The 17,392-nt window shown below is 38.1% G+C and overlaps 3 protein-coding genes and 1 long non-coding RNA gene across 5 annotated transcripts in view; 3 read left to right on the plus strand and 1 right to left on the minus strand.

Annotated features, from left to right (window-relative positions):
* Positions 1 to 17,392, plus strand: part of LOC134289574 (uncharacterized) — a 110,832-nt gene that overhangs the window by 16,673 nt on the left and 76,767 nt on the right. The gene's annotated exons all lie outside the window — the stretch shown is intronic.
* LOC134291113 (uncharacterized) lies at positions 780 to 2,695 on the plus strand. The gene is made up of 3 exons (XM_062858432.1): positions 780 to 1,603; positions 1,687 to 1,775; positions 1,834 to 2,695. The coding sequence occupies exons 1-3, from the start codon at positions 1,408 to 1,410 to the stop codon at positions 2,197 to 2,199; spliced, it is 651 nt and encodes a 216-aa protein (XP_062714416.1). The 5' UTR covers positions 780 to 1,407; the 3' UTR covers positions 2,200 to 2,695.
* On the plus strand, positions 4,301 to 7,173 carry LOC134284239 (uncharacterized). Its single transcript, XM_062842946.1, has 2 exons — positions 4,301 to 4,311; positions 4,371 to 7,173. Exons 1-2 carry the CDS (start codon positions 4,301 to 4,303, stop codon positions 5,278 to 5,280), a joined length of 921 nt encoding a protein of 306 aa, XP_062698930.1. The 3' UTR covers positions 5,281 to 7,173.
* LOC134291112 (uncharacterized) lies at positions 7,356 to 15,791 on the minus strand. The gene is made up of 5 exons (XM_062858431.1): positions 14,637 to 15,791; positions 14,415 to 14,576; positions 13,248 to 13,350; positions 11,228 to 11,483; positions 7,356 to 10,280 (listed from the first exon to the last, which is right to left on the minus strand). Exons 1-5 carry the CDS (start codon positions 14,719 to 14,721, stop codon positions 10,140 to 10,142), a joined length of 747 nt encoding a protein of 248 aa, XP_062714415.1. The 5' UTR covers positions 14,722 to 15,791; the 3' UTR covers positions 7,356 to 10,139.

Here is a 17,392-nt window from a genome sequence, read left to right on the forward strand (position 1 = left end):
AGATTTCTCCAGGAAGTTTTAAATTAGGCTTGGCCATTTTTTCAAAAATGTTCCCTGATTCTCAAGTCCACCCCCATATTTTGATTGGCATCCAAACAGAAGTGACTGGTCAAAACTTCAGCCAAATCCATTGAAATTAAGAGATCCAAAGCATGATTGCCCCCGAAAAGCTTATTTTAGGACACATTAGGCTTTCACGATTTTTTAAAATTTTCGCTCAACTCCTACATCATTGTTGCTAAAGAAGCAAATAACTAACAAAAGCAGTTAACTACTGCAGTAATTATTTCTTTTTGTATCCAATCAAGATATGGGGGTGGACTTGAGAATCAGAGAACCTTTTTTTAATTAGACAGGCCTATTCTACCTATATTCCTACATTCGGGGTAATGGCTTCCAGTCTCTTTCAATTAAAAATGGAAGAGACTGGAAGCCTTTACCCGAATCAACTATCACAGTCATATCCCTAAGAAAATATATTCCTTCAGGAGTTTGGCTAAAATGTATGTTGGGTTGGCATCACTGCTCTCAGTATCGTGTGTATTAGACACACGGAAGAGGCTGTTTCTATATTAGGGCCTGTCCATAAACTACGTAGACTCTAATGGAGGAGGGGGGTTCTGGCCAATGTCTACGGTCCTTACAAATTTCGAAAATTTTGTATGAACGAAAGTCTACGAGGGGGAGCGGGGGATCTGAGATTGCCAAATTTGAGTCTACGTAGTTTATGGACAGCGCCTTAGAACAGTCTGAAAATTAACGCTGAATTCATCATACAACAGCGCCATTCACTTCAAAAGTTGTTTTTTCTCGTCCCTCAACATTTTCTTCAATTTACACAAATCACATCCCTTTCCCTCAACCATGCCTTCATTAGGGAATAGGGCAAGAACACCCAAATTTTAACAGAATTTCCACCAGAGGCGCTTTTGAGCACACTAGTGACATCTTTTGATACTAGTGTGTAACTAATTTGAAGTTACAACCAATATCAATAGATGGCGCCACGAGCTTAATAATTATTGTGCCGTTTGTCAAAATATAAAATCCCACGCGCTTCAACTTTTTCAGAAAAAAATTGACTGAAAAAATTAAGTAGTTCTCAATATCTGATTCAACATATTGCATCCGTAAAGTCAGCACATCGCGTTGTCTCTGTTGCGCAATGTCAGCACGTTAAAAACAGAACAGAAACGTAGCTGCGGTCAAAGCGACGCAAAGAGGTGCCTTCGCGCACATACTACTGCTAAACTAAGAACGCTATCGCAATACAATGCATGTGTTTGTTTTGCAGATTTGTTTTTGTAAACAAGCAAATTCGCTGCCGTTCGGTGCAAGTTCGGTGTGCTCGGTGCTCAAACTGTTTATTTGTGTTCAATTTCGCCGGAAAATAGAAAATTTTAAGAAATGCCGACGGTTTGTTGTGTTCACGGCTGTGGAGGACGTTCCACAAAAGAAAATCCCGTTACGTTTCATATTTTTCCTAAAAACCCAAAGCAAATTTTCAAGTGGATATGCCGGCTGAAGATTGGTTATAAACTGAAGTGGTCGTCCGCTCGAGTATGTGAGAAACATTTCTCCATCTCACAGTATGATGACATTGGTAAGTACAAAACTACTGTAGAACTATAATTATGGAGTTCTCACAAATATTTACGAAGTTTAACTGAGGATGTTTCTTCATAGATACCCTTCGCTTGAAACGGAATGCAGTTCCTGATTCGTGCTTGCCGCGACGGCCGGCAAAATCCTTCAACAGCCCACCACGTACAGCAGTAAGATAATGTTTGTTGCTGACTTTATTTGGTACATTAAACAACAATTCATTTACAGAAACGAGTACGTAGGCCTCCACTGAATGATTATTATTACTATGAATTCAGTAGTGAGGGCAGACAAAGTTCTCCAGAACAGATTTCAGTAGACGCTGTGCCGACCCCTACCATGGTTCGAAGCAAGCCGGAGCAACGGCGGGAACCGTTGACCGTTGATCAAAGGCTGATTAGTGATATAAGAAAATACCCACCTAAGTCATCTCCCTACTCAGGCATGGTGGCGGAAGTGGTGGACGATTCCCAATCACACCATGTTATTTACGCATCATACTTCGACAACGTTGGAAGAGAAGAGGAGATACAAATTCAGGCTCCAACTCTTTTCAATTTGTATGTCAAACTGAAATTTGATTACAATGGGTAGAGTGAGAGTAATAGGGTCTGGGACCATTTGGGCAGGAGGACCTATTTTGGGCACTTGCTGCTATACCTCAGTCAATTTTAAACAGATTGAACTGACTTTTTGAACATGACTAGCTACTGTACGTGCCTGACCGTGTTCCAAAAACCATGTCGATCGGTTTAAAATTGACTGAGTTATAGCAGCAAGTGCCCAAAATAGATCCCCCTGCCCAAATGGTCCCAGACCCTATGTAATTAATTATTATTACAAACGTGTTGTAAGCAAGATAATCTAAATGAATATGTACGCATTTTGCTCATAGATAAACATATGAAAGACGAAATATTTTTTGGAAACCGATTACATTAGTGACCCGATTTTTTCAGCCCATTTTAGAAACACACTTTTGGCTCTTCTCAAAATTTTAATTTAGGCTTTCTACACCTCTATGTTCTGCCTTTCGGTAATAGTTTGATAATGAACAAGGATGACTGCAAGGAGAATACATTTTACTAAGGTGGCGCAGATAAACATTGCAAACCACTGGTTGTCTCTTCCATTCTTCTGGTGTTCTTATGGAACTGAAATAGTGACGTCACTATTTTAGTTGCATAAGAACACCAGAAGAGTGGAAGAGACAACCAGTGGTTTGCAATGTTTATCTGCGCCACCTTAGTAAAATGTATTCTCCTTGGGATGACTGGACAACGTTTTACCGTAAGATAATGAGAGCAAAAAGTTCGTCGCAAAATAAGGCTGACAAAATCGGGTTCATACTGTATTATGTACACCACTGGCAGCATTTGCCGTTCAAATTTAGGTAGGTTACTGAATACACTAGGCTCAGTTAACCATGCAAGCATGCTAACTCAGGTTGTGAATGATAGTCATGAGCAGTTAGGTTTATCAGCAGACAAACAGACGTTATGCATGGGTCCTAAGCACTCGTCGGGGGTATGTAGGTCCAATGTGAAGTACCTCCATTCTGAGGGTGCTCGCGCAAACCTTTACCAGGACCCACGTCACATGATTCGATTTTTTGATTGATATTTTTTGTGACTTTGTCGCATTTAACATGGATAATTATTTAACAAAGTAGACCGACATCAAACCGAACTTCACATGCTTTGCTGTATATTTGGTAGGATAATGAGGAGCATAACGTTCCGTCTAATGGGTAGTACGCAGATCGAATGAAATTTCTTGGGCTATATCGATGCGTGGAAAATTCAGCCAAGGAATCGCTCAAGAAATGAGCAAGCGTCGCTTTTTTCCGGATCCTAGTACGGAGCTGAATCGAAACGTCAAATGAAATGGGGCTTGCTGTGTTAAATTTCTTGACCATACCGGTCACGGAAAAATAAAGCATTGAACGAAAATTACTTGAGCGATTCCGTTTGAAGTGCATGCCTAGCATAAGCAAACGTGGTCATATACAGTGTCGTACAAAACAATAACAGCATCAGCTTTTTTTTCTTACAAAATGACCAAGTTTAACGATGTGATGTTAGGTTTCTAGTGAACCGATTTAACTGAAATGTTGATGCTTGATGATTGAGAAACTAGTGCCAAGATCAAAAATGTCATTTAAACTTGGGGACACATTTATTAAATTGACCACAAATAGCCATCATTAAAATTTGGTGTTATTGTTCTGCCGCAACGTATATCTCTTACTTTTGAAGTGGTGAATAGATTCTTAACATTTTAATACAAATCAAAATTCTCGTAATTCCATGTCGGCTGCCCAAAATTTCAGCCAAATCGGTTTACTACAAACCTAGCATGACATCGTCAAACTTAGCCATTTTGTATGGAATAAGACCGTGGTCTTATTGTTTTGTCCGATACTGTAGCATAAATTATGACGGATGTTATGAATATCTAATGAAATAGCGTTAGGGAGCATTCACTAAGTACGTCATGCTAAAATTGGGAATTTTCGACTCCCCTCCCCCCTTCGTACGGGGTTTTCCTATACTTAACACATTGCTTGTCACGCTTTCACACCCCCCCCTCCCCCTAGGACCGTGACGTACTTAATGGATGGCCCCTTAAAGCGTTTTACTCCGATAGTGTGCATTATACCAGGTTACCTTATATATTCAACTTAGTTGACCAAATGTATCATGTGTAATGGAATCTAGAGAAAATGTTCGAAATCACGAAAAGTGATCATTGTATCATTTCAGGAACAAGGAGCCATTGAGTGATACTTTCCATGATTGTAATCTTGGATTGATTCGTCTTGGAGGAATTTTGGCTTCAGAAGGTCTTGGCCATGGAGATTTAAGATATTTATGTGGTCTCACAAAAATAGAATTCGACGTAGTCTACAAACTATGTATCTTCAATCAAACCGACTGGCCAAGTCAGTGTATTCCTCTGAAAGAGCAACTTCTTCTGACACTTCTTAAATACAGGCATAACTGGGAATACAGGATGCTGAGCATCATATTCAAAATTCGTACATGTACAGCGAAGACAATCTTCATATTTTGGACTAGACTACTCTACAATCGACTGGAGTCCATTGATTTTTGGAAATTGCGTTCCAAAAATGACGGGGAATATGTAGCTATTTTAGACTGCACTGAAATACCCACCGAAAAACCAAGTGCTCCCGATATTCAGCAAGCAACTTTCTCGAAGTACAAAAATACAAACACTTTCAAGACGCTTGTGGCGATCGATGAACAAGGAGTAGTGATATTCGTCAGCGATGCTTATGGAGGATGTGTATCTGATAATCGTATAGTAGAACTATCTGGCATCGTTGATTTGTTGTCCGAAGGTGATTATATTCTAGCAGACAAGGGATTCGAACAGACGGATGTTCTGTCGGCGAAGGGTGTAGTTCTCAATAGACCACCCACTAAAAAGGGACCTCAACTCACTGAAACGGACGTGGCAAAAACTCGTGCTATCGCAACTCGACGCATTGAAGTAGAAAGGGTGATAGGGTATGCTAAGACGTATAAAATTTTGTCACAAAAGATAAAACACTCGCTTTTTCCGTACATGAACATGATAATCAAGATATTATTTAAATTAACAAATATAAGGCCCCCCATTTGTAAAGTAAGTAATGATAGAGCCTGAGTCACTTAAATATGAGCATTTTTAAAACATCACTTACCATGCAGCTCAAACAGAATAATTGTAAGACATGGGAATTAAATGAATAAAACATATCAAAGCCTAAACATTCACAAAGGTTTTTTTAGTGCAAGAATCGCAACACCCTGAAAACGAAATTTGTCTGAAGGCGATATTGGAATCTCAATTAGGATATTTATGATGAAAAATGATCGTTGATACATCAAGTTGACTGTAGCTCATCTTAGGTAATGTCAACATAAGATTGAATCACAAAAGACTGAATGTTTAAATTTCGTTCTATATGATGCCACGATGCTCTTTTTTCTTTTTAAGAGCATGAGCTGTACTTGCTAGTTATGCTGTTATGGAGATTGCTGGCATCACAGCTGCCAACAATATCATATTTATTAACCTTCCGACAGATGCGTGGTTGGCCACCACTGATTGCCAGCATTACGCTGATGGTATGTACAGCAAGCGAGCTTTTTTCAACGTACAAATACAACAGCGCGACTTCTGAAAGCTTAAGATCAATAAAGCATAGAATGGGCTTATTGTGATAAGCACTGGTACTGCTAAACCAGGGTTAAACCAGAAGTAGTTGAATGAAACATAACTTTAGCCTTTTACCCTCCTAAGACCTTTGTACCGACTTTTCGAACCCTCTAAGCAGAATACCATCGTTGAATGAGTGTAATCAGTTTCGTACCTTTTAGTTCCGCACTCTTTTGCTTATCCTTTGACAGATAAGATGTTAGGTTTTTCGCACCACGATGTCGTAGTGCACGTTCAGCGTGTGGGGTAAAGCTATGCAAACCGTTTTAGAGGTGGTGGTAGTGTTCGGCTATTTTTCATCATGGCGTCAGGGAAAATAAATTTGAATTTATTTGGTGTAGCTGTCACGTTGGTTCGTCGGTGATAATGGTGAGAATTTCTTCAGAGATATGCTCAGAAATTCCTCCAGAAGTTCTGAAGGAATTACGGCAAAATTCCTCCCAAATTTACTCAAGGAACTCCTTTAGGAATTCCTCCAGGAACTCTGTCAGGAATTCCTTGATAAATTCGTCCTGGAATTCCATCAGGAAGTTCTTCAAGAATGCCTCTTATAATATTTTCAGGAATTCCCCCAAGAATTCCTCCAGGAATAATTCCTCAAGAAATTTCTCCAAGAATTCATCCAAGAATTCCTCCAAAAACCCCTAAAGGACCTTTCCCAAGAATTTAACAAGGGTTCCTCTATGACTTCTGCCAAGAATCTTTTCAGGAATTTCTCCACAAATACCTCCAAGGATTTTTTCAAGAAATTTCTTCAAGAATTCATCCAAAAAATGTACCACCAATTTCTTCATAAATACCTACAAGATTCTTCGGGAAACCTTCAGAAACTCCTCAAGAAAATATTCCTGGGACAACTCCAGGCATTCCTCCAAGGAACTGCTCCGAGACTTCTCCAGAAATTTCTCTAAAAATGTCTCCAGGATTTTTCCAAGAGTTTCTTCAGTTATTCCTAAAAAAAAATTTTTGCTAAGAATTTCTCCAAAAATTCGTACAGGAATTCCTCCAGAAATTCTTTCAGGAATTTCAACAGTAACTCTATTAACAATTTCTCCAAAACCTGATCCAATGCTTCTGTCCAAAATTCCTCCAAGAATCCCTCTAGGAATTTGGGCAGGGATTCCTTTATAAATTACTCTAGGAATACCTCAAGGGATTTATCAATGGAATGTTATCAATGCCCTCTGGAATTCTTCCAGGAAAACCTTTTGAAATTCTTGAGAAAAGCCTACAGGAAATTCCCCAGGGATTCCATCAGGAAATTATCCAAGAACTCCTCCAGGAATTCCTCCAACAATCCAGAATTCCTGGCAGAATTCCCTTGCATGAATTACTTCAGGAGTACCTTCAAGACTTCTTTTAAGAATTCCATCAAGATTTTCTCTAGGAATTTCTTCATGAATTTCTTGAAAAATTCTTTCTGGAGTTTCTCCAAGAATTCTACCAGGAATTTGCCCAAGAATTCCTTGAAGAAATTTCTGTATAAAATCCTGCAGGAATTCCTGGAGCACTTGCTGGAAAAATTCATGTAGTATGAAGGAATTTTAAAACAACATCTTGGGGGAATTCTTAGAGGAATTCCTGAAAGATTTACTTGAAGAAATCCTGAAGAAACTTCTGCAGGAATTTACGAAGTTATTTTTTTTTATAATTTTGATTTCCTGGAGAAATCCCAGGAATATTCCTTGTAGCAATTCCTGGAGTACTTCCTGAAATAAGTCTTGGAGGAAATCTGCGAGGAATTCTTGAAGAAAACTTTAGAGTGTTTTCTGGAGGAATTCCCGGAATATTTCTTGTAGGAGTATTTCCCGGATCAATTCCTAGAGGGATTCCTGTAGTAATGCCAAGAGGAATTCGTAGAGTAATTCCTGAAGGAATTACTGGAGTACTTGCTAGACAAATGTCTGGAATATATCCTGGACGGATTCTTGGAGAAATTCTTAGCAGAAGTTTTGGAGGAATACCTTGAGAAATTTGCTGGAGGAATTTTTGGAGAAATTCTTGGAGAAATTCCTTATGGGAATCGTGTAGGAATTCTGGGAAGAAGTCTCGGAGCAGTTCATGGAGAATTACCTGAAAGAATTCTCGGAGGAATCCCTGTGGTTGAAAAAAACCTTGGATTTCTGGAGAAATACCTGAAGGGATTCTTAGAACACCTAGAGGGATTCTTTGAGGAATTCTTGGTAGAATTTTTAGAGTGATATCTGGAGAAATTCTTGAACAAATTCCTGGTGGAATTCTTGAAGGAATTCTTGGAGAAATTCCTGGAGGGATTCTCGTAGGAATTTCTGGTAGAATACTTTGAAGAACTCCTAGTCTTCCGATTTTCGAGGAATTTCTTGGAAAATTCCTGGAAGAAGTCTTCCAGGATTTCTTGGAGGAATACCTGGAAAGATTATTTGAGGAATTCTTGGCGAAAGTCTTGGAAGAATTCTCGAAGAATTTTATGGAGAAGCTACACCGATGAAGTAAAGAAATTCAGTAGAGCTTGTGGAGCTTGAAGGTCTTTATTCCAGAATAATTTGGATGACCTAGATCACCAAGTGAATGTTGCTAAGTTATCAGAATTGTACTCCGAGGCTCAAAGAGTACTTACTTACCTCAAAGAGTAGTGAAGATTATATTCGACGAGATATTGCGATCCATACTTCAAAATACATTGGGTCCATTCGAATACCAGTGGACACCCGAATAGCAATACATAGAGATACTCGCAATATTATGAGGTGCAACAGACACAATCGTGAAAAAATTATGCCGATAGAGGGAACATAAACAAGAGTAGAGCCTGTAGAACTTCAAGGTCCTAATTCCAAATAGTTTGGAAAGCCTGGAATATCCCATGAATGTACCAAAAGCATTATAGTTGTGCACTGAGGCTCCATCAGCAGTAAGCTACATCCCACAAATATTTTTTACAATTAAACCATGATACAGTATGTAGATATCGTAACCCAAACTTCAAAGTGTTTTGGAGGCCATTTGTATTACACGGAATGTCCAACTACCACAATATCGAGTTGCTCGTGACATTGCGAGGTCTAATGAACATCAACGTAACTAAATTTCATGAACAGAGTGAACATAAATGATGGTAGATGTTGTAGATCTTAAGGACAGACTTGTTAGAATCCCAAAATGGCCGCCACAATGGCCGACTTTGGCACCTACTCACGATTTTGAGGGCACACATCTCTTCGTAAACAAAACCAGCGCACCTGAGCTTCTTATTTTAGGCTTATTACAAGTGAGCAAGAACAGAATAATAAAATGCATTGTTGTTTGAAGCTTGCTTCTTGAGATTTGTGCATCTGAAGTTCTCATGCACTGTTGAAGCGGGATGTCAGGACTTTTGTCCTTAAGAAAATGAATTCCAGAGTAGTTTAGATGACCTAGATCACCCAATTCATGTACCATGAATATTCTAGGAATGCTTTGATGCTTTTTTAGTACCGTAGACTATGTTCTGTGAGGATTCATCGTGTATAAAATTTGGTATAGGATGTTGGATTTGTGACACAAACTTTGGAGCTCTGAGATAAAAACTTCAACAGACTATGATGGGTAGTAATACATTGCACGTCAAGGATCAGTGAAAACTATTGATGATTAAAAAAAAATACAAAAAAAGCCACGTATTTTCGGCTACCAGAAAAAGAGGGAAGAGTGCAAACCATGCATTTCAAATATTAAAAGACGCGGACACCGTCTTCAGCCAGAGGCTGCACAGACTGAATAAAACTTAAACACTAGACAAGGGACACATGGAGCATGCACCAGTGGATACGGAGAAGAAACTATTCTCACGAAAAGTTTCATCGCCCGGAGCGGGAATCGAACCCTCACCCCATAGCATGGTGCGATTAGAAGCTTGGTGACCCTAACCGCACGGCTACGAGGCTCCACATGACTATTAAAAAATCCAGGGTAAAATGTTCAAAAACAAAGAAGATATTGCATTTGTGTCAAAAGTAGATCGTCCCGGGTGTTTACGGGTTAATATACGTGAATATTGTTGTAAGTAAAAATTGTGATGTCCTCTCTGACTGGATAATGTATTTTTATTTTCGATTTCAACAATTACTTGTAGATCTGACAATTTTTTCAGTAACCTTGATAGTACTTGTTCTATGAACTATCGTCTCCCATATCATTGAAGTCCTGTGAATTTACGGCGTATGAATGTTCTTCTTGGTAAGCACGCATATTTTGTACGTTACGGGGTCTATGCACAGCCATGTATAATCCTGCATTAAGTGTAATATTCATGAAATAATCGGTAAATTCATTACGCGGCACAGAATTTATTTTGGGAGAATCAGCTGCAGGAGAATCCAAATACAACTCCTGAATTGGTTTGTACATAGAGGATTTATCTGCATTTTTCGGAGGTCGGTGCCATGTTTGCAAAACATCCGTGCAGGTAGAATTTTGTTGGACATATCCTGCGAATTGGAAGAAAGCAAATTAGAACGATTCAAAGTTTCATCACTTTGCTCCTATTTTTACACAAAATAAAAAAAACGCACTGCTTTTTGGTATTTTTTGTTATGAACGGCGCAACAAAACAACTAAATAGTTTGTTTTCATATATGATGAAAAGGGAAGCGTAGGATTGTCTAAAAAGGTACACTAGGGTGCTGCTTTTCGCAATTTAAATATTTTATAATTTTATTTCTCACCAGTTCTTGCAAACTCTTGTAGAGCATCAATCAGAGCTCCCACATGTTTGCATGCTGCAGAATTTCCGCTGCCAGCAGCGCACTCACAGTTTGATTTTGTAAAAAGATGAGTATTATGTTCAACTTTAACTAGATAAAATCGGTTTTTGTGCATCGCTGCAGCACAAAAACAACGCACTTGATAAATATAATCGTTTACCTGTGAAATACAATATAATTTAATATCCATAATGCTTTGAAAAGGGTTCATCCATAAATAACGCAAAATAATTTAAAAGAAAATTTTCGAATTTGTGTGGAAAGGTGTTTGTATTTTACGATTTGCGATGAGAACGGGTCATCGATTTAACAAAAATCTTCCACTGTTGCATTTGTGCAGGACGCCGACGAGTTCGTATGAAAAATAAAAACTGGTTGGGAAATTGACCGGGAAAGCAAGATGAACCAACTCTGGTCTTAGTCAAAACTCCAGCAAAGAAAATAAAAACAAGCGAAAAAGCAATTTTGCGAGGGATTTCTATGTAGAACATAGTGTCAAAAAATCAGTTGGCAAGCAGTATGATATTTCTCTAGACAGCAAGTAAAATAATAAATTAAATGAACTAAAAAAAACAAATACCTACAAAAGTTGTACAGATACTACGTTATTATTGGATGCTTTATTTAAGATAAATTGTTAGTGGTAAATTGTAATATGGGTAGTTACATACCTTTGCATAACAAACGTTTCTCAAAAAGCCAGAATTTCTCAACAATTTTCCGTTCCTGTAGCCTTGACGAGCAGACCGTTTTTGAAAGTAGGAGAACGCCTCCACAACTGTTAGCCATTTCAACGAATGTTGTAATTCTTGATCACATGACTTAAACAAAAGATCATCTATGAAGCTCGATTCGTCCACGGCTTTAACAGGTGGCGCTGCGCCGATGATGGAAGAGTTCAGATTGTACTTTTTGTACCATTGAATCCTAGAGTTAAATACAAAACATTTTTGTGAGATGTGGCTAAATGATTTAATCATCTAATGAACTAAGAGGTAATGCACAAATTAGGTCATGCTTCCAGAGGAGTGGGCTGATAAGTTTTTCAAACCGTACCGTATATAAAAAAAAATCATTTAATATATGGCCTAACAGCAATGCGGCAAACATGTTGTTCTGTTGAACATGCTGAAGGCGACAAGTTATATTCCTGGTCAGTCCAATAACTTTAGGTAATGAAAATTTTGTTGACTTCCTTGCCACACGATATATACAAGCAAATTTATTATTAGCAGAGATCTCAGTAAATTACAGTGAAAGTGTTGCTGGAACACTAAGCTGAGAAGTAGGATTTGTGCAAGATGGGACGTTACACCAAGAAAAACATAATTTGTATCATTTTGTTCTTTTTTTCTTATTTCGAGTTTTATTAATTTATTGTACAAGAGATAAGAATATTTATAAACAAATATGAAAAAATATACATGCATTATTACATAATACGTTTGTAGAGACGAACCAGGCAAGGGCTGAAAGTCTCTTTAATAAAGACAAATCAATCAATCAACATAATACATAACAGCAATGATTTATAAAATTATATATTAAACCTAAATAGTTTTTATGTGGGGCTTAAGACAGAGAGCCGTTCAAACCATTATAAGAAACAAGGAAGAATCATCTATTTATATGTTCGGTCATTTAAAATACTGCCAAATACATTTCGATTATGTGTATCAAGGTCGTTCCAGATAACTCGACAGAAGTAAGTACTTGTAGTCTTGTACTTGTAGTACTTGTAGTGGTTATGCCCCGAATAGAGAAATACTTATAAGCAACAGAGAATTTTATATTCTGTAATTTGAAAACGATTCCTTGTGGATGATTAATTTATTATTCAATTTTTTTAGTTTAGGTAAGACCTAGCCAAATGTTGAAATTCAGAGAAATAAAAAAAAACTATCAATAATTTTAATTTATCAATGGTACAGTTAGTCGAATAAACTCGCTGCATACAAACATTCGTTTTCATATTATTGCTGACTGCACCCCAAATTCGACTTACACAATAGCAGGCTTGTCCGCACTGAGCGCATGAAAATTTTGCTCTTTGGATTTACACTATCAAGCACATAATAAATTAGAAATCTTTTCATCTTATCAGATAGAAGGATGTTGAAATATTGTAAATGTCATTTCGAACTGTCAAAAAACCGCACCGCAGAGCCACACGGAGCGCGCAAAGAGATTTTCACCCGGGTGAAAACACTCTAGTGAATTTCACTTTGAACGGCCCGTGCGGCGCTGCGGTGCGGTTTTTTGGCAGTTCGAAATGACATTTACAATATTTCAACATCCTTCTATCTGATAAGATGAAAAAAATTCTAATTTATTATGTGCTTGATGGTGTAAATCCAAAGAGCAGAATTTTCATGCGCTCAGTGCGGACAAGTCTGCACAATAGTGTACACACCTTCAAAGTGTGATTCCAGTGCAGGCCCACGTTGGATCGAGTTGGGGTGTTCGGTGCACTTATTCCTTGTAAATTAAAAAGAATAAGTGCACCAAAAACATCGAAACGATCCGAGGCAAATGTGCACTTTTATTACACTTTTAGGTGTACAAAAAATAGTGTGGTAATCCAATTTGGGGTGTAATCTGCAATAAACCAAATTAAACATTTTAAACATGACCGGTTCGGCGATTATGTGATCTTAACTTGTGCATTATTCCTCACAGTTAATAACTTACCGATGCGTTATCTGAGATTTATTTCCACTCATCGGCACTCCAAATTTGCCAGCAATTTGTCGAAGCGATTGTAAAGTTTTTCCTGGTTTAAGTGCCGGTGTATCTAGAAAAATAAAAAATAATGTTATTGAATCTGAGAACTGCTGAAATATGGTTTAGTAATTATTTAACATATGTGATACGAAACAATTAATCGCTTTATACTTATGACACACATGTGATAAAAGAATCACTGTACAATTGCGCTTGAAATGAGTGCCATACTAAAAATTCTCTCAGTTCAAGTCAGTCTTGTTAGAATTTTCTTGACACTGCGTACCGTTGTACAGGAATCACACTCGTATCACATGTCTGTCTGGGGTATTACATGAGCATTTGTCTCAGATGCAGGTAATAAACCCTACTTGTAAAATAAACGTCGGTGTCCTAAATACACTGCATTTATTTACCGATCCTGTACCTCCTTCTCTTGGTATATTATTTGTATGAAACCTTTACTATTTTAGTGTCATGTAAGATTTTTCAAATATACACCAACAACCTCCCAAACCCTCTCTTTATTATGTAATTCATAGCCAGCTTTTCTAGTTTATTTTTATAAACGCAATGAGCGGCTTCAGCTGTAAGCACTCACTGCAGCAACAGTGACAGTGCATATGTAAAATAGAATATTGTTAAGTACCTCTTCCTTTTTGAGGAACCAAAAAAAAGCTAAAAACTAGTCTCTAAAAGGATGTGTCGTATGTGGTGTATTCAGCATGAGTATTCTGAGGGTGACGGCTTCGATTTCCGGTCAGTTCAGGAACTTTTCGTAATGAAAATCATTGTGGAAGTTGTCATAGAACTAAAGCTGATAAGCAGGCTTTGTCCCAATGGGGACGTCACTTCAAGAAGAAAAATAAGGTCTGTTTTTAGCAGCATACTAGCGAATACCGGTCGTTTTTTTTTCAGTACGTTGTCATTAGGCTCAGTAGGAACACAAACGTCCTAATCTTGCATTTTTCGAATACAACGCTGACAATCTAGACTGCCTCCATTCGCACAACAGTCCTATGTGATTAGGAAACCCACCAAAGATGGGACTGTTATGCGAATAGGAGCAATATAGGTAAAAAACAAGAATCCGTTTAGACCTCGTATTTACAGCCAATATCCACACAAACTTACCACACGAGCTGCCATCGTCCACTTCATCGCTTGCAGTGTCACTTTCTCTGGATTCCATCCGTTTTGGTCTGCCATCTCGATGACCAAATGACTCCGATTTCCTGGCAGTTGTTCTTTTCTGCGGTTTTCTATGATCGGCACTCTCTCCTCGGTGACGTTTCGCTGAAATCCACAAACTGTTTTGTGACATTGAGTACATAACAATTTAACAAAATAGCTCACCTGTTACACTTTTGGAACAGAGACTTTTTCTGTCGCGACTGCTCTGCTTCGCGGATCTCAATTTCGATTTATAATCACTCTCCATCCTTGAAATCTCATCGAAGAAGCGTTGTGTATCTGATTGCAGACGAACCAGACGACAGACATCCGTACAAAACAGAAAGCTGCCTTTGCGTTGTAGTTGTTCGGCGAGTCGTTCCTCCGGAACTTTTACGCTGATTTGGTGACACAAAGGACAGCACAAGCACCAACTAAGGCAGAAATCAGGTAGTTTTTTTTATTTGAGTCGCGACGGTACGCGAAAGATTCTTTGACGACGCGAGAATACTGCGGAAAAGTCAACAAATAAACAAAACGCACCAGCTCGAGCTCGATCAAAATAAGCACAGCAGACAAACAACAATCAAGTTGTCAAAACAGTTGGTCGGCACTCTCGGTAAGAGTTCTGAAAGTTCAACCGCGACTCCCGGAAAATTTGTAGTATCGGAAAAAATATTTGCATGGAACTGATATTTTTTTAATTTTTTAAGAGATGTTCAGTTAGAAATGACTTGGCATTTGGAGATATGAAATAAAATAACACAAAATTACCCAGACTGCAGAAGCGTTAACGCATTTGATTTCCGTATTGACCGAAATGCTCATAGGGATATTTTTTTTTTACTACAAATGTGGTGGCGCCATCTATTAGAAAAGGCAGTTTAAATTTTACCCTATACTCATTAAGTACGTTACGCTAAAATTAGCCTGTGTATGCTGGCAAAATTCTTTTGTTATTCAACTTATACTACGAGCTCTATTTTGGTGCTGTCCTGCTCACTCTCACAGGAATTTTGAATACAGTGCTCGCAGTAAAAGTCATAATCTCACAGCATGTACAGGCTAATTGGAAATTTTATACGGATTTTTCTGTGACGTACTCAATGGATGGCCCTTATTGTTTATGTTTTGTTTCACGAACCCATAACCTTTCTATTTAGTTCAAAATTGACAGAAAAGTGCCCCGATCTTATCAACCTAAAACACTATTGGGATCTTACTGAATACAGCATACAAAGGGAATGTCCATAAATTACGTCATATTTTGAGAGGGGCGGGTAGATGCAGCAAATTATGATGACCCATTGAAACTTCAGAAAACTTACATAAAAAGTGTGACTAGGGGAAGCATCAAAATTTTTTTTTACGTAATTAATGGACGATCCCTTATTCGAATTTCCGGCTACGTCACTGTTTCAAGAAAATAAAATAACAAAAACATATATTTTCATACGTTTTTGAATTTTGATTTTATTTTTATAAGCGATTCGATTATCCGGAAAATTCGATTATCCGGTGTGAAATAAAAATCGATACTCCGGATAATCGAGTCCAACCTGTACCGTAAACCGGGGTCAAATTGATCTTCGGGTCGAAATTGATCAGATGATTTTCCAATAGACAAAACATGCTTCACATAGTTTCTTTACAACTATATTTTAGTACCTGATTCCAACATCACGATACTTGAAAGAAATTCGTTTAAAGTATTATGTTTCTAGCTGAAAAACGTCTGATCAATTTCAACCCGGAGATCAATTTGACCCCGGTTTACGGTATATATTTTAAGGAAAAACGTCTTGAAATTCCGCAGTGAAATTGAACAGTGAATCAGAACTTCAAACGCACAAATCTCAAGAAGCAAGCTTCATATAATATTCAATTCTTTCTCACTTGTAATAAGCTTAAAACAAGAAGCTCAGGTGCGCTGGTTTTGTTTACGAATAGATTTGTGCCCTCGAAATCGTGAGTTGGTGCCAAAGTCGGCCATTGTGGCGGCCATTTTGGGGTTCTAACAAGTCTGTCCTTGAAGAAGGGAAATCATCATGGCTCACTAAGCTCAGTTTCAAAACTAACTGTTACTAAGGGCTACGCGTTCGAATCGCGTTTGGTCCAAGAACTTTTTATTGTTTCGGGCCAAAATTTTCTTAACTTGCTTTGGTATTGAGTATCATCGTGCCTGTTACAAGATAGGCCAAGCTGAGAAGCAGCCTTTATCTCAGTTGGAGCGTAAATTAAAAAAAAAAGAAGAAATACTGTCAATTCTGGAGCAACATTTGAAAAGGGCCCAAGAGATCTTGTGTCTTTTTTTTTTCGAAAACGCTCCGTAGGGCCTAACAACAGCCCGCCCACGCAAATGAACACCGTTATCCGAAAGATCGATGTTCGCTCTATCTGGTCTTAGTTTGTGTGAGTAAGCTTATGAGGGCTCAGGAGCAACGTGTTAAATCATTGTTTACCAATACTTGTATGCCCTTTTCAAATGTTATTCCAGAATTATATATGCATTTTCGTATTTTCAGCCTTTTGTAATTTCAGCATTATGTTACAGTTTCGTAATTTCAGCATTTCGTATTCAGCCTTTTGTTCATGCAGCCTTTTGAAATTCAGCCTTATGTTACCATCTCCAAATATTGCCTGTTGATGTGACTATAAATCAGATACATATTTACGGAAACGTGATGCTGTGGTAGAAATTCACTTCTTCCACTAAACCTCGAACTAATAAAAAATGACAAAATTTCTTCTTCTTTCCAGAGATGCCTCCAGGGATTTCTCCAGAACCACTTGGGGGCCCTTCATAAACCACATCAACTTTTGCGGGGTGGAGGTTCTGATCAAAGTCTACACTTCATACAAATGATTCTACGACGGCGAAGGGGGTCTGAAATGACTAAAATTTGGTCTACATGGTTTATGAATGGCCCCTTGCTGAA

The sequence above is a fragment of the Aedes albopictus genome, chromosome 3 (genome assembly GCF_035046485.1).
Source record: "Aedes albopictus strain Foshan chromosome 3, AalbF5, whole genome shotgun sequence".
Lineage (NCBI taxonomy): Eukaryota > Metazoa > Arthropoda > Insecta > Diptera > Culicidae > Aedes > Aedes albopictus.